This window comes from Passer domesticus, chromosome 7, assembly GCF_036417665.1.
Source record: "Passer domesticus isolate bPasDom1 chromosome 7, bPasDom1.hap1, whole genome shotgun sequence".
Lineage (NCBI taxonomy): Eukaryota > Metazoa > Chordata > Aves > Passeriformes > Passeridae > Passer > Passer domesticus.
The window spans coordinates 41,601,822-41,619,863 of NC_087480.1; the positions used below are offsets into that span (position 1 = coordinate 41,601,822).

An 18,042-nucleotide genomic window follows, 5' to 3' on the forward strand; every position below is an offset into this window, starting at 1 on the left:
GCCGAGCGGCGCGGGCAGCGGGGCGCCGGCCGGGGGGCGCCGGGCAGCCTTGGGGAGCCGGCTGTGCTCCCGGCCCGCAGAGGCCGCCGCTGGGGCGGTGCGCGGCCGTGCGGCGTTTTGGGGCCGGACCCCGGCGTTTTGACATCCCGGCGCTGGGAAGGGCCGCGTCCCGGCCTGCGGCGGCTGCGGGGGCCCTGCCGGCGGCTCCCGCCCCGGGCCGGGGGACTGGCGGCCGCCTGGGGCGCCCGGCCCTGGCCGCAGGGTCTGCCCAGGGAACGCGGGGCCGGGGCCGCCGGGGGCATTTTTTCGGAGGCGGAGGGACGGCGGCGTGAGTGAATTGAGACAAAGAGCGAGGAGGAGGAGGAAGAAGAGGACGCTCGGACTCGGCTACATTCCTGTGCGGAGAAAGGCGGGAGGCGGTGTTAGCCCTTTACGGACAGCTGGGTCCGGCGCTGCTCTCAGCTGCTGCCGGCGTATTTACAGCCGGCTCTCCCGGCCGTGGGAGGAGGACGGAGGAACAACCATGTAAGTTCCCAATTGCCGGGGGTCCTGTGAGAAGATGGGGGATGCCGCAGACGCCAAGGAGATGAGGAAGACTTTCATTGTTCCTGCCATCAAACCCTTTGACCATTATGATTTCTCCCGAGCGAAAATCGCCTGTAATCTGGCCTGGCTGGTGGCCAAAGCCTTTGGGACAGGTAGGTGGCGTCTCCTTCTTCCCTTTCTTTGATGCTGGTTCCTGCTTGGTTGCTTCGCTACTGAGGACGTGCGAGCCATTCCCCGAGGAGCTGAGGAGGGGGGAGATGTGTGGGAAATGCTTTTGGTCTGTTCCCTTATCCTTAAGATCTCTGACCTCTTGTGAGGTTTTTTGTTTTTCTTTTGTTTTTCCTTAATTACACTTAATCTTTTTGGAGTAGTCCCACTGTTTCCATCAGCAAGTAAATTTTGTGTATTGGCGCTCATTTTGTTTGAGTGAATCGATCTCTGTAAATGGTATTTAATTTTTTACTCTGGTCACACTTCTACAGTGCGAAAAAAACCCCAGCAATCCACGTTTGTCTGTCATCTTGAAATTGTCCCTGGTGTTGCTTAGGAGCAGAATCGGGGGCTAGCAATGGAAATGGTGCGTGCTCTTAGTTCTGACATGTGTGACAGTAGCCTGTAGCCATTTGAGTGGGTAAGCATTAAGAAGGGTTTCAGCGAAAAGAGCATTTAGTGCCAGGTTTTGGCCCGCACAATACAGAAGGCTCTCCTTGTCTGTAAGTGTAAATGGAATCGATTTGTAATGCCTCCAAAAGGCATCAGTGCTCTGTCGTTGAAAACCTTGGACCTTGAGGAATACCAGACCTATTATTCTGTGCCTGAAATATTATTGGGCCTGGAGGAATACCAGGCTTGCAGAGGTTTTCTGAGGGAAGCATTCTGAAAATTTACCAAGCTGGGGGGTTTTTGTTTGGGTTTTCTATGTTTCTTTGGGAATTTGTTTTTAGTTTTTTTGTTTGTTTGTTTGTTTTTAATTTATTTTTTTAGCTTTTTGGGGGGAGGTGGGGTTGTTTGCTTGTTGTTTGTGGTTTTTTGCTTTAGTATAGCTGTAGTATTGTAATAATTTAATCTTGATTAAAAATAATGGGTTTTTTTGAAAGGTGAGGTAGATATCAACAATCATTACTTTTTCCCCTTTTTTTATAAAATGACAGGACAGGAGTGTTGCACCTTTTACATTTAGGGCCAGGGTGCTGTTATGTATTTAGCCAGGGTTAGCATGTATTTAGCATGTCTTTATGGGACATGCTTCTGGGAACTTATAATATTTGATGCAATGCTTCCAAAAAGCCACTTTTGAAGTGCTTGAATCTGGTGAAATGTCAGTGAGTGCATCACTTCAAAAAGAAAGAAAAGATCAAAATATTGTTTCCATATAAAGATTTGTCGATAGACTCTACTTGCTTTTCTTTGTGAAATCTGGACAAGTAATATTTTGATACATGGCGTTATTAGCTATGCAGGTGTGAGAGGTAAAACAGTAGAGAAAATTCTTGGAAGTACCTCATTGAACGTTTTCAGAGATCATTATATTTTTAGGTAGCTTGGTTCTATAGGCTCTACTCATAGGATTCTGAATGTACAATGCTTGTGCAATTATGTAACCCAGCCTTCTAACCTGAAAACTTTTTTCTGCTGGAGTTTGACAGATTCTCAACCTATGGTTGAAATATCTTGGTTTATACTGGTTGAGTTTCTACTGGATGTGTAAAGCCACTTGCAGGGTACTTTTCTGCTACTTTTTATAGCAAGTGTGATCCAAAACAAATTCCTTTACTCTTTCCTTTCATGACTGGGGTTGTTCTGAGATGCTCAAATGAAACGTGATTAGAGGGAATAATAATTGCTCCATCTGCTCTCTAATCTCTGCAGTAATGTAACAGTAGGAAGAGAGGTAAGCACACACGTTTGTTGTGTTTCTGGTCCCAGTTCTTCCACTAGGTTGATGGAACTAGAAACGTCAAAGAAAAGTTTGGCTGAAGTAGGGAAAGACAGCATACAGGACTTGCATGTCTGCAGTACAAATGCTTCCTTTATACTTGGAGTGAAACAGAAGAACTGGCCTTCACCTTTTCCAAGAAGGAAGGAAGTTTGGGTTTGTTAAATTATTTTAGTTCTTGGGAATAAATCACAGCCTCAGTTGTGTCTTCTAACTATTGCTGTATACATTTGTATGGAGGAAATACAAAGGATGATTAGTGTGTTTATGGGTGCCGCATTTTATTTCTTTTTTTATGCTCTAAGTATTGAAGTTCCCTAAGCCTGCTTGGGAAAGTGAAGGGTTTTTCCCTACCGTGTGTGAAACAAAGTAACGCAGGTCACGTTCATAAAGGAAAAACATAGGTTGTTACAATCATGTATCCATTAAAGAAAACAAAATCTTTATGTATCAAAAGAATACATCTTTCAGTGGATGGCTTTCACGGTCTTAAAACCATATTTCAATGCCGTCAGAGCTGTGGATACAGCTTGACTACCTGTTGTGGATTTGCTCTTGCAAAAAGACTTTGAAATAGGTACTGTTCATGAACATTAGTAATGACTTCTGGTGTTTCATTGATACCTGGGTCCAAAAAACTGAGAGACAAATTTTCTATTGCTATTGTCCTTGGTAAAACTGCAAGTGTAGAGTTTGGCCCACAACACAGGCAGGTCAAAAGAAGTTGCCCTATTAGTGAGGTGTCATAAGACAGTAAGAATGTACTTACAGTCATGTTGAAGGCATCTTATATGAAGAATTGTTTAAGGAATACTAATTGAAGAAGGAATTCATATTTAAGTGTTGAGGGTGTGTAGGATTTTGTGCCTTGGTGTTTTGCTGCAAGACCGTATATAGGTGTTAGGACATGTCAGATTAAATGTTTTGTAATAACCAAATTGTTTAAGTGACACAACTTGCAGTAACTGAAAGGGGGAAAATTAACAAGTGTGAACTATAAAAGGAGGATGCTTGACCTTAGAAATTAAATCTGCAATTACTTAATTTCAGCCCTGTCTCCCAATGCTGGCAGTTAACCATTTCAGTATAGAAAAATTTCTTCCCAAAGAACTGGATGAACTGTATGGAAACCATAACCTTCAACTTAAGAGTATGATGGGACTTACTTCATAGGAATAAGTTGAAAAATGTCTTCATATTGTGGCAGTCTGTGCTCTTTTTTTTTTTTTCTAAAGCAACAGAAGTGGGTTTCACTATTTTGAAACGTGAATGTTTTGCCTTCTCAGTCTGCTATAGTAATAGAAAATATGCCAGAAAAATTTGTTATCCATCCATGCTGGACAGGCTGATCTAAATATACATCATTCCTGACAGATGTTTGTTTAGCCTGTTTTTTGAAAATCTCTAATTATAGACTTTCAACAGTATGTCTTCTAGTCAGTTTGGAGCGTATTTATTTTTAGATGTTTGAACAGAATCTTGATGTCTTTTGCTATGTTGTTAAGCCATTACTTACCCTCTTCCTGGTGCTTTTGAGAATGGTGGGCACCTTATGTTTTTAGAACACCTTTTGTATAATAAAAGCAATATCTGTTATGTTTAGACAAAATAGACTTTTTAAACTTTTTTTTTCTTTTTTGTAGATCAAACTTTTTTTCTGTGTGTTTATTAGGGGTTGGGGGTTTTTTTGTTTGGTTGGTTTTTCATAGAATTTTTTCCTGTGGTTGATTTACATGAGCTCTGTACTTAAACTAGATCTGTTGGTCCAGCTAAACCATTACCAATACAAGGTAAATTTAAAAAAGTATTTCATATTTCCAACATATAATACTCTGATTTATTCACTAAAATATGATGTTTGCCATTTCTGCATCAGCCTAGAATTGTTGACTCATGCAGTCTGTGATTCACTGTAGCTCTCTATCTTTCTCTGCAGAGCTGCTGCCTACTCAGTTGTTCCCATCTTATAATTGTACTGTTGTAGGTTCCTGCTTTGCAGCTATTCTTACATAACTGCATCCTATTTTCAAACCACTCCTTCCACTTATCAAAATCATCTTGAATTATAATTTTGTCCTCCAAGTGCTTTCAGTTCTTTTGTAGCTTGGAATCACTTCTCTACAACCTTGTCTAGTGTGAACAAAGATGTGAGTTCTTGAACCTGGAAGTACGTGTTCTTCCCATTTGGTAGAGGACATCTGAGTACTCTTGGAAAATGGTTTTTCAAACAGCTTTTCATCCAATTTTTAGTTACGAAGTTAAGAGTATATCTGTGTCTGATTTTCAGAAAAATATGGGAACAGTTTTAAATGGAGTTAAATCTGTTGCTACTTTACTATCCATACAACATATTATTCTGCTTCAGTAATACATTTAACTGGTTAGCATGAGATTTTTAATTTTTTCTTTGGATAGGAATAAACTAAAAGCAAGATGAAAGTCTGAGCAATTATCCTAAATATTTTTGTGTTTTCCAAAGTTAAAATAAGACAGTCTGTATACCTTTCAACCTTAAATTTAACATTAAATTTATTCTTTATAGGTGTTTGAAGCAATAGATTACAACTGCATCTGCAAGTAAATATTACCCAAGAAACTTAAAAATAGCTTTCTCCTGATGATTAATGTTTTCAGAATTCATATGTGGCTACTTAACTGCTCTTTGCTCATGTTGCCAGTGGAACCATGAAGGGAGGAAATGAACAGTGTATCTGGCAGAAACAAGTTGCACCTAAATACTCTCATCTGTTGTGTTGGGTGTTGCAGAACTCATTTTAATCTTTTTCTAGCAGAAGTAATTTCTTCGCTTGTATTCAGTCTGGCAGCAGCAAAACCTTGTAGAAGGGTTTGGAGTTCAAAAACCAATGTTTGAGGTTCCAGTGAGAATTTTTTTTTATATAGATTTCCTTGCCTCTCTAAAATAGTTGCTGACAAATTGACACTTCAGTCAGTCCTACTAAAATCAGTGGATTAGAAGATCATCTACTGAGATGTTTTACTTGGAAGGTGGTTGTGGCACTCCTTTCTGTAGAGCACATTTGTAATGGAGTTGAACTGTAGATCACTATTTTGACGTAAATACATAAAATTGTCTGAACTTCTGGATCTGTTAGGTTTGGCAGAGTCCTCTGAAGTCATGCTGTGCGTGTACAAATGTAAAGGAAGGTGATCAGTGAGGGGACAGTTGCAGGATTGGCAGCTTTCAATGGATCTCCTTTGGGGTGTGGAATCTGTTCTTCCAATGACTCCGTGCCTTTGAGCCTGTTTGCCTTAACAACTCCAAGTGCTTGTCTGCAGAATGTAACAGATCTGACAGAGAGACTGTAGCCAAACACTCACTGATTTCAGGTGATGAGATTAAATGTATTTCTTCTCCCTATACCTGCTTTCTCTTTATATTTTTTGACCACCATTGCAGTTACTATTGAATATATGGTTTAAAATTTTCCCCTTCAACCTACGATTTGGGGTCATCTGTTGTGTTACCTGAGTGACTCCATGTTCAAAGGTGGCTCTCATTCAAACTTGAAGAGTATTTTTATGCTGTTGATCAGGAATGTGTCACTCTTTCAATAAGATGATATTAATTTCCATTCTACAGCTAGCACAACTGGATACAATTCCACTCCTGAAATTAGTAACTTTTAATACTTGCTCTGCTAAACCAAGAGCTCTAAATGATTATTTTTGCTGATCATTCTGGAAAATTAGGATAGAAGTAAAAAATTCTCAAGACTTCATAAGAAAAGTAGAGTGAGTTCTTCCTCCTCCCCCTTCCTTTTTATTTGGTGCAATTGGACAATACATTATTACTGCATCAGGTGGTAATAATAAATATTTCTGCTACAGAATTGAAATGTAATGTTTTAAGTCTATTTGCCAGAGGTATAGTTCTAGCTGTTTCCTACATGTTTTCTTTTATTCAGTTAAAAGCAGTCTTACACTAAGAGAACCTGTAAGCCAGACACCAAAGATGTGTCCATTCACATCTACCTACTTATGGCTGGCAAAAAGTTTTCTTTGCCTTAATAAAGTCTAGTAGAAAGTTCAAGAAATGTTTATTTCTAATTTTCTGAAACAGCTTTTTCCATGCTCCATAAGATATTTAAATCATAACTTGTCTATAATAGTTATTAAGGTGCTGAGATAGGATTATAATTATACTATTGTCTTTACATTTCTTATGACTTGCCTCTCCCAAAAATAAGTTCTGAAAGCATTTATGCTAATGAAAATTGATCCCCTTATTGGCAGGGTTAATTCTAAGTAATTATTTTGTGTGTTAAAACTTGAATCAATACACGGGTTTTAGTAAATTAGATGCTAATCTTTCCATTTTAATAAGAAATGCCAGTACCAGACACATTCTGTAGGTTTTGTGAGGAGCACTTAGCACTTCATGTTGTGCTACTGAAGGCAGAATATTGGATGGGATAGCCACTTAGTGTGACAATTAATAGAGCATTTCTGATGTGATTTGCAGTGTTCAAAGAACAACTGAAGTCTGGTTAGGCTATGAAAGTAGAGCCTCTCTATGTTTGTTTCTTCAGTGCTTTGGGGTTAGTTTGTTTTTGGGTTTTCAGGGGTTTTTAATGGTTTTGTTTGGCTTTTGTTTTTTTAAAAATTGTTTTAGTTTGAGGTTGTTTGTTTTTTGTTTGTTTCCTTTTTTTGAATGAGGAATCCCTTTTAAGTGCAGAACAGCTGCACAGTTGAAGCAGTGGATAATGGTGGATATTTATGTAGCATCTAGAGGCAGGAGGGTAAGATCTGTTTATTCATAGTACTTCTGTGATGCTAAATTCAAGAATCTCGAGTTCATCTTAGCAAGGTGGACAAAGCTAAGAATGGTTATACTGAGGTTGAGTGTGCCATGAATTGAGTGTTGGCCTTTCAGATACTTGTCTCTAGACAGAAGTACACCTACAGCCTACTAGCCAAGAACAATGGAAGTGGCAGACTGATTCAACAAACCAAAAAAAATTTATTTTGTAATCTCTACTATTTTATTTTGTTTTTCACTTCCAGATTAAAAGTCTTGTTTCTTGATGGTGTCTCCAAAATAAAACAGTAAATTGAAATGTCTCCCTTTTCTATTGAGTCCACTAAAAAAAAATCACCAGAAGTTAAATTATGTCATTCTGTCTTCTCTGACCTGTTTTCAATTCTTGGACTCTTGATTTCTGTGCAAGCTCTGCTTTCTTGTCCAGATTGTAAATATGGCAGCAGAATCCTCGTTGGCAAGTGGGAGTCTGAATGAGGTAACTTGACACAGTCACCACTTGGCAAAAACACACCTTGCTGACCTGCACAAAACCATCGAGTCCATTAAGATTTGGCATACATTCATCTGCTGGTTTGCACTAGAAGGTGGTTAAAGGTATTAGAATGTTCATTAAATAATTCTGTATTATATCTCTGTCTTCTACAAATATTTTTTTCTTCTTAATGTCTTTGTGCATTGACGTCAGTAACCTGTAGAGAGGAAGTTTTCAAGATTGAGGCTTAATGTTGCCTTGTGGCTCCCAAAAGTGATGGCATCATTTAATTAGAAAGCCCATGGCAAAATATTTTAATTTGTTTTGTTGTCCTCAGGAATTTAAAAAACCTATACAAACAAACAACATGGAGACCTTGTTGACAAAGACTTCTAAGCTTTTGGACATTCTTAAGACAAGCATTCATAAATCAGAAGTTGTTCACTGATATAAACTTGAAAAACTCAATAGTTGTGTAAAGAATTGTATTCATCTCTGTGGAAGCATGGAGATTTTACAGAAAAAAAAACGATTTGTTTTTAAAGAATATGTAGACTTTTTGCATTAATACCAGCAGTTTTATCCAAAGAACAAATTCATACTGTCTTCCAAGGAGTAATTCATACCTGACCAGGAAGGATTTCTTATAAAGCAACTTTTAAAGGTAAATTCAGTAGTCTTATGCATGAATTAATTTTAGACCATTCCTTTCCTTTAAAATGATCTGTTGAAATGGAAAATTAAGTTGCATTTCTGTCTCACAGTGCGGAGTGTTCTGGTTTTGTCTGGAAGAGAGTGAATTGTGTTCCTGGTAGCTGGTGCAGTGCTGTGTTTTGGATTCAGTGGGAGTGCACTGTTGATAACACTCTGGTGTTTCAGTGGTGCTCTCTCTAAGTCAAGGACTTCTCCGTGCCTGGTGCCTGCAGCGAGAGGTGCAGGAGGAGCTGTGGGGGAGCGTGGCCAGGGCAGCTGAGCTGAGCTGAGCTGCCCCAGGGCCCCTGCAGACCGTGGTGCTGTGCTCAGCATCAGCTGGGGGAGCTGCCTGGGAACGGGCTGTCTCTCTTCTTCCCTTTCATTGTTATTACTGTTATAATGTTTTACTTTATTTCAATTATTAAACTGTTTTATCTCAGCCTGCAGGATCTACCTTTTCCCAACTCTCCTCCCTGTCCTCCCATCCCAGCAGGGAGAGTGGGGTAAAGAGCAAGCAGCTGAGCAACTTAGTTGGGGCTGGGGTTAAACCACAACAGGGAACAATAATTATCCTGTGTTTGTTTAAAGCTTTGAATAAGCTCTTAAATTTTTAATTTTTTTCTTTCTTCTCTAGAAAGAGCATCTGCAGGACTTTTAATTCCTTGATAATTTATGAAAAATTACCTGAAGATACGTTGATTACTTTTTTGAAATTAGCTTGGTGGTTAAATTTGAGTTACAGTTTTGGGCTAATGTGGTATTATTTCTTTTTTGTTCTTTTCTTTGTGTCTTGAACTTGCCCATTAGCTTCATTTATTCTCTTCATAGTACAATATTTACAAATTTCGAAATGTCCAGATTCTTTCCAAAGCTGTGGTCCTGCTCACAATTCTAGGAAAAAAATAGGGTGGTCATCTAGTTCAGCTTCCTCCTCCAGGAAGGGCCAGCCTCAGTGCTAGGAGAGGTTTCTCAGTGCCTTGTTCTGGAAGTCCCCATGGATGGCAGTTTCACAGCTGGGTCCCCAGACAACCTGTGCCTGTATTCTGGAGGTCTCTCTTGAGAAACTTTTCCCTTGCATCAGCCTGTGACCGCTGCCTTTTATCCAGGTCCGTGTTTGCAAGGCCTGTTGGTGCTGGCAGGGTGCAGGCAGATCCTGCCCCTTGTCTCCAGCTCTGTCCCAGCCTCCTGGTGTCACCTGCATTGCATGTGTTCAGCTCGCTGCACTCGGTGTCCCCATACACCCCTGACATAATTACCAGGGATTTCAAGGTCGATGGTGCTTTATGGCAACATGTGCAACAAGGTGTTTCTTTTAAAACGGGTCATTTGCCTCAGAGTTTAATCTCGAAAGATTCCTCTTTGTCAGCTGGGCACAGACTGGTAAAATGCGCACAATGAAGATTAGTGTTAAGATTCTTCTCTGCCTAGCAGAGCCTGTTTAACAATCTCTAGTCCTGACAGAATTGTTAATAAAGGCTTTTGACCCTGCTGTTTGTTCTGGTAATCTGCTGAGAGCTGGATGGAGCCTTGAAATTCCGTGCCACAGGACTCCAGAGGCAGCAGATGCCAATTTCTACTCTGAGATAGGTTTCTCTGTCTGTTACCTATCTGCTGTGGGGGTTTGTGTTTCCTTTTTAAACTCTTAATGTGAAAACACAGCTTGAATCTTCTATCAAGAGCTATTCTATTATCAAACAGTTTAATATATGTTATGAAGTGGGGGAAAGTGCCATGTTTCTGCCTGTGCAGAGGGAAGTCTGACAGGAATTTTTTGTAAAGATTTCTGATCTTGTTGCACTAGAGATTTGTGTGTTTGTGTGCTTTCACATTTTTTATACAGTCAGAATATGCCTGTAGCCACACCTTCTCTTCCTAGCCCTTCATTTCCTTATTTTTTTTATTTTTATTTTTCTAATACATTTATTTTTCTGATTTTATTTTTATGAAGGCCAATGAGTTTCTTTTCCACATTTATTTTTGTGTACGCCAATGAAGTAAAAGAAATGGCATGCATATAATTTTCTTTTTTCTATAATTTCAGAAGCAGAACTAAGCTTTATAAATAATTCTATTTGCCTCTGCTAGTCATCATGTTGATTTTTTTTTTAACTGTATTGAGTTTTTAATTACTAAATCCCAGCAGCGGATGTCATTCTTTCATGATAAATGTATTTATTGCATCTTGTCACTTCAGGATGTGCTTCAGTGGTACAGAGGATGAGAATTAACAGGCATTGGGTTTGTTATTTACTGTCTTGAGATTTCTCTTCTGGCTCAAATTTTCAGACTTGAAATCTGTCTTTGTCTTCAGTGAATCTGAACCACAGAGTATGTGACTTCTGTTTGAGTGTAGCTAAGTACTCCTGCTTCAAGAGGGTTTTTTTTTTTCATATAGGAATGGGACTTTTTTAAGTCTTCTAAGAAATTACTTTTGGCTTTATCTGTTCCTCCCTGCTTCCCCCCACTCTCATTAAAATTCTCATCTGCTTCAAAACAGGGGTGTATGGATTTTGCTTTGGGTTTTTATTTAGTTGGTTGGTTTGGGTTTTTGTTGTGGGGTTTTTTGTCTTTTTCAAAAGCAAAATCTGCTGCCTGTGCATTGTGAGATATTTACAAAAAAAAAGTTTTCTAATCCTTTCTAGCTTGAAGAAATAGCATAAAGATGCTTTAGGAGTGGGCATTTGGAATTGTAGAGGATAAAGTCCTGATGAGAATTGAGCTCCTGATACTGAAGACACATTAGGGACTTCAGAAATACCAATAATATTTAAATAGTGTGTGGACAAACAGGGAAAAGAAAGAAGGTCAGGTAGAATTAAGATAGATAAAAGCAATACCTGGGGAAGCAGGTATCTAGCAGCTCTGAGATCCTCAGTTAGAAATGCTTTGTGTTGGACTGGATGACTCTGGATCCTGTAGTCAGTGGGTGAAGTTGGGAAGTGGAAGAGAAGATGGAAATATCTCCTGATACCGGTAGATATTTTCGTTAGCAGTTTTATTATCATCTTGTAAAAAAGTAGGGCTTTTTTACGAGATGATAATAAAAGGCATTAGATTTGTGTTTTAAAGGGCAGAGTAGTTGTGCTGATGGTATATTTTGATCTGTATTCTAAAGCAGAGCTGTCAGTTTTCTTGCCAAATTTAGGCTCAAGGTTTAAGCAAATGACAAACTATATCTCTTTCCCTTGATACTCTGAATTGGCAAAAGAAGCAGCAATATCTTACCCTTTCCTACCATCCTTCTAGCATTTAAAGCATGTGTTAATATTTCTTTCACTTTTTGCTCTCTACAAAGCGTGTCTTCCCTCACAAGCAGAAGACAGCTGGCACCTTCCAAAGCCCATAATGGAAGCACATGAACTGCAATAGAATATGTATGAGGAAGGAGATAATCTGTCATTATCTTGTGATGGCATGTTCTGGTTTTTCTCTTCTCCTGCTCCACCCTTACTGGGCTGTTTACTCCAGACTGATTCAAACCTTGTCTGTTTAGCCATTTATCCAGCTGAAGGCAAAGGGAATAGCAACTTAGAGTTGCATCATTGCTTTCCTATGCACTTATTTTTTCTTCTAGCAATTAAATAGACTTTTTGCATTTGGACTCAGGAAAAGAATCTCATGCTCTTTATGCCATAAATGTTGTTGGCTTAACTAATTTTGCAACAATAGAGAATGAAAGTCTTCCAGGAGGAAAATGAAGCATCTTGCAGTGTGTATGCCTGAAAATCTGAAAGTTATTTTCCACTTGACTCAGGATTTAATTTAATTTGATCTAATACCATATTTAATTAATTTATAGTTGTTACATTTGTGGTAGACAATTATAGTCTTCCTGTACTGTATTATGTACAGTACATGAAAAAAAAATATTGGATTGCCTTGGAATGCTAATTTTGGAGTTAAAATCTCAGCATAGGTTTGTCAAAATCTTGTGTAGCTCTCTGTGGATGCTAAGCCATCTTGCTGAAAAAGAAGGAAAACCACAATTTTAAGGGAAGTCAATAACACAACAAGGCAAATAAGAATTCAGTATTTTGCCAGAAACAAAGTGATATTTTTTATTCTTTCTCCATTCTTCTAATTTTGGTCAAAAGCCAATGTATTTATGCTTAACTGCTGGATTGTCATAATTCTGTGATGCATGACCTTTGAAATAAACAGTATAGTAATCAAAATTCTCCTGCATATACAGAAACTAGAAGGCTGCATTTTGTCTTGAATTTTTCTGTGCTGAAACATAATGTTTTAGTTCCATTTTGTTGTTGTAATAGTGTCCAATGTTTGTATTTAAATGGATGTTCTGCCTTTTTATGTCTGACCTATATAATATTATGCCAAAGGAAATGAGAATGTTTGGGCATGTATTTGGAGAAGCCAAGAAATTTTAATGTAATGATGATGTAAACCACATATTGGTCTTCTGTTGTGCCTTTGCAGTGTGAGAGACTTTGAATTTTTCTCAAGTTTCTATTTATAGTTCAAATATTACGTTTGTCTGAATTTTTTCCCAGTATTTTATAACATAATTGCTGGTATAGACTTTGGCCTCCCCTTGGTTAAGCTTTCTTTAACACAATTTTGAGTCGACTATAATTTAAAAAAATCCCCTAATACTCTAACTGTCCTTTCTGATACTGACTTGTGCTCCCTGTGTTTTGTAGAAAATGTTCCAGAAGAGCTCCGAGAGCCATTTTACACAGACCAGTATGACCAGGAGCACATTAAACCACCTGTTGTTAACTTGCTGCTGTCTGCCGAGCTCTACTGTCGTGCTGGGAGCCTTATTCTCAAGAGTGATGCTGCAAAACCACTTCTAGGTCATGATGCTGTTATACAAGCCCTGGCACAAAAAGGCCTTTATGTCACTGACCAAGAAAAGTTGGTGACCGAGCGAGATCTTCACAAAAAACCAATTCAGATGGTGAGTGTTCCAAGGCTGTGTGTTACATCTCTCCATTTGTGTACTCCCAGTACCCACAGATCTGTCTTTTAAAATGCACCATTATGTTGAAGTGTTTTTCACAGGAGTTCAATGGGATTCATCACTGGGAAGTTTATAATTGTTTTGCTTTAGGGTTATGTTTTTCCTGTCAGCAGCTGTCAGTACAGGTGTATTTCTTCTGTATTAATGCTAAAATACACCTATCTTCCTACTTAGTTAAAATGTTGCATTTTTAAATATAGCAGTGACAGTATGATCACTTTGATTTCAGTTTTACAGCACTAACTGTAAGTGAATATTTCTGTGTTAGAAAAGTTTGAAAACATTATTCTTGAGCAGAAATCTTTGGTTAAAAGCTTGAAAAAAAAAGTCTTAATGGCAGGCAATTCAGCCTAATAACATTGAATAGTCACCTGTTGCACATTACGTCAATGTAAAACACGCAACAAAAAATATGTCTTTGCTTTATATAACTGCTAATTAAAACATTAGTTCAAGTGATGAATGATTCTATTAGTAAGCTCCTAAGTCATGGGTTTTCTGCTTTGTTTGGAGCTGAGTTATAAAAAATTACTGTCTACATATGTTTGTTTAGCAAATGGCAGTATGATAGAATAAGATGCTAATTCACTTAATTTAAAGTGAAATATTTAAAATATTCACCTTTTTATATTTGTATTTAATATAGAGAATAAATTAAGTAAACAGAGTATTTGTGGTCAGTGATCTGTAGCTGCCTCTAGAATGAAGGTGTGTGGAAATGAATATAACTATGGTGATCTTAGAGGTGTTTTCCAATCTAAGTTTCTAAGTGCTGAAAAAATTTGCAGGATACTTGCAATACTTGTGGGTGGTTAGGAGTGTTCCTAACGTTCACAGAAGTCCAAGTGTTTACAAACTTTCTGAGTGTTTGTGTTTTTGCAGAACTTAATTCTGTTCTTGCTTCTGAAGGAAAATAAGGTTAATGACTTGCATTTATGAGCCTCTGGTTACTCCATTTGATTCTTTTAATGTGTTCCCTGTCTAGAGTAGTTGTAGGAGTTATGTTTTCCCAGAGTTCCCAGCTGAAAAAAAAGGTGTCAGTATTACCTAGTTTGGCTTGCTGATGTTTGATTTTGTAATTCATATTGCTTAAAATGCATTGCAGTAGTCATTTTCTATTTCCCCCATGCTTGTGGGGCTGTTTGTGTTTTCCCAGTGTTGTTTAGGTATAGTCAGCAGGAAGTTATTGACACGTGAACATCACAGGAGTTGATGTCCCCAGGTTCCTGCTGTGCCCAGGGCACTGGTCCCCTCTCCAGCACCAGTAACAGATGGGTGCACTGTTGATGTTGTCAGTTCTCAGGCAGCTGGGCTGTGACAAGGACAGGAAACACAACTGGCTTGGGCAGAAACACAGCCTTGTCCAAAACAACTGCTACCAAAGAAATGGCTGTGAAGCTGTAGTGTTCTTACTAACATCCCAAGCCCGAGAGTTTTACTTTGTCAAACTCTTGTTCCTATGCAGGTTCCTAGCAGCAGCATTCTGTTTTAATTGGAAAGCCTCAACCCTTTTCCTTATTATACTATTAGTAAAGTTGGCAGAGAACTTCAAATCTGGCTGTTGCAGTATTGACAGTCTTTTCCCTTGATGCCTTCCAATACACTTTCCTATTATTCCATATGTCAGTCTTACAAATTTAAATGTATATCCTGTTTTAGAGCATGGAATAATTTTTCTTTTTCAATTATGTGGAACAGAAAGTTTTCTTTTGTAATTAACACATATGTTCCTCTAGTAGACCAGATTGTGTTAAACCCATGTAAAATGTTCTTTTGAGTAATTTAATAGAACATAGTATGGTTGTCATTCCCTTTGCTAGCTTGTCTTCTCCAGAAATAGGGGAAAGATGTTGGTGTTCATAAGTGGATATTTCTTGTTACCCTCTCAGATGTACTGTACTTCTTCTAGCTGACAAGGAGCGAGTTACAATATAAAATAGAACTACGGAAAGAGATTTGAGTATGGAATGTTTTAATTTTACACGTGTATTGTAACGTGTGTAGCTGTGGCCAACAGACTTGGAATTCCTTGGCTGGATGTTTGCACAGTGACGTCTATGGGGATTAGTTGTTGACTTAGTTCACATGTGACTATTTAATGAAGTAGGCATTTTGGTCTTCTCTCTCTTAGGTGGAACTTTTCTTGGAAGCGCCTTGCATATTTAAGCCTGAAAAGTCTAGCAAATGGATGTGCTGCTTTGTGCTGGGGGATAGATGGCTCTTTGCTTGGCAGTCACACCTGCCTTGGCTGCATTGGTATCTCATTTGAGAGGCTGCAGATGCTGGGTTTGTGTTTCTCTGTGTGTGTACATACATAGGTGGATGCATGTATCCAGATCAGTTGCCCTGGTGGAATGGGGTAGGAAAGAGGCACTTGTGAAATTAACCCATGGCAGCAAAGGCTTCTGTTAAAGCCTCCCCTGTGTGTGGGGGATTAATTATTTTACTCTTTCTCATGTTTGGTTTGTTCACATCTCCTATTTCATTTCTGGTGAGACCAAAAGCTAGGTTCTTCAGTAGTATCTCAATTTCTATTTTCCAGGTATTGCAAGATATTAAACCTTAATTCGATGTTTATTTTTGTTAACTGTGTTTGGTAGGATTATCCTGTTTTTAATTTTGGTAGGGGAGCAAAAGAACCAAACAGCACATTATTTCTCTTCTGGTTGAAATGTATATGGTCTTGGTTCTGCTCTGCTAGACTTCAAATAGTGCAGAAATAGCCTAGAGCTTGGAATTGAAAGTGTTGAAACAAGAACCAGAGTATTTTGCTCCTGGAAATTATACTTTTGTACAAAAGGAATTATCTGATGTTTCAAAAGTTTATGGAAGCTAAGTTGTAAAAAAATTTGCAAAGATATTTATGTCAGTTGGCAAGTTACAATTGTATTTTTTAAAAATCTGTCTTCAGCAAGCACCTCCATATGGAAATGTGATATTTTTGACCTGCTGTAGAAATCAGAAATAGCATAAGAATTCAGCATGATTCTGCTAGTAATGCAATAGTTTTCTAATGCTTATGCATAGATCATAGAGTATTCAAGTCAAAATTAACTTTGTTTGTCTATGCTGATGTATTTTTTTTTTAATTTTGTATTTCCTTCATAACCCAAACTGACTTAAACCTTCAAGTGTCAGATCCACAATAGGAAGGCAATTTGGATTTTTTCATATTTTTTCTTATATAAGCATTGGATCTTTTTGTTTTAAAAGCATATATCTGTTCTTACAGGATAAGTCGGAGGAGACTTTTATACAAATTTTTCCATTGTAACAAGAATTTTATATTAACTGAATAATTTATTTTCCATGTCAAATAATTTTATAAGAGTTCTGATTTTTAATCAGGCTGGTCACTTGGCATTCATATGGTCTCTTTCAATTTGCTTCACGTGCAGGGAAGAATAAACAGATTCAGAGAGGAATTAAGAAATGCTTTCTTTCCCTCAAGTCCCTGCAATGCACTTCTGCCATGTGGGGAAAGGAATTAAAAAATCAGCATCTCAGTTCACTTTGCAGTGAAACTGAAGTTGCATAACTACCCCAGCAGTGGACTTCTGTCCCTAATGTGACAGGGCCAAAACTATCTAAATTTCTAGCTTGAGGAGTAGTAATGTCAAATCTTGAATACTTGTTTAAAGCCAGTGTTGTTAGGGGGTGCAGAGATACAGTAATATTACAAGTTTTTACGAAATTTGCAGAAAAATCTATTTGCCTAAGCTTATTATTATATATTGATAGAACATTCTTAGCTGACTACAAAAAATAGTTACTAACTTGCAAGGCACTTGAAGATATTTAGTTATTAAATAAAATTTAGTGACTAGAAAAAGGTTAGTTTTGGTATATACCCTGTGTATAAATATCCAAGAAAATATGCCATACAAATATTTTTTTAATATATTTTCAGTGTGGGAAAGTATAAAAGCCATGCTAAGCCTAATATAATTGAAAAGCATAACTTTTGTCAAGAGTTGAGTTTTTAATTCAGAAAAACAGTGTTGCAAGAAAGTTAACCAGCTGAGCAGCTGCTTCAGACTTACACCCATGTATAATTACTGTCATTAATTAGGTAACACCTAAATCCTTCATAAAATTCTACAATTTTCAGTCAAGATGTATTAGGAATGAGAGGCTCCTGCAAAACCCCAGCAGTAAGTCCATAATAGCTGGTAGGAATCAAAATTGCTGCTTTCTTAATTCTGAGCTATTATTTGTGTGTATGGGGTTTAAATATAAAAAGTAGTGTGCTGTCATACAAGTTGTATATCCATTTAGCTGCAAATTGCCTTCTTCCTTGAAGACATCTTGTGAGGAAGTCTGGCAGTAATTTCTCTGTAGCAGTTTGTGAATCTGGACTGTAACTGAGGTGTAATTAGGTGTGCCTGTATTAGCTGGTTAGCAGTCAGCAGGAGTGCGTGTTTGGGGCAAACACCTGGATTTCTTCCAGTTCCTGCTCTCGTGGTTTGCAGTGTGGGGGTGTCTCAGGGAGCACAAATGCAGGTTTTTGAGAATGTAACCTGGAAGCTGGGCTCTAGTACCACACCTATAGTAGCCCACTTGCCAAGCCCATTTCCCAGGACCAGAGCACAGCTGACTGAAGTGAATCCCCTGAGGAGGGAGCAGAG

At 38.3% G+C, this 18,042-nt stretch overlaps 1 protein-coding gene across 4 annotated transcripts in view; it reads left to right on the forward strand.

Annotated features, from left to right (window-relative positions):
- The first annotated feature begins 37 nt into the window (after window positions 1–37).
- CAMSAP2 (calmodulin regulated spectrin associated protein family member 2) overlaps window positions 38–18,042 on the forward strand; it is an 81,036-nt gene continuing 63,031 nt past the window's right edge. For all 4 annotated transcript variants that reach the window (XM_064427972.1, XM_064427973.1, XM_064427974.1 and 1 more), the window contains exons 1-2: window positions 38–698; window positions 13,092–13,351. In XM_064427972.1, coding sequence (XP_064284042.1) covers window positions 560–698; window positions 13,092–13,351 — 399 coding nt within the window. In that variant the 5' untranslated portion in view covers window positions 38–559. The remainder of the gene's footprint in view (window positions 699–13,091; window positions 13,352–18,042) is intronic.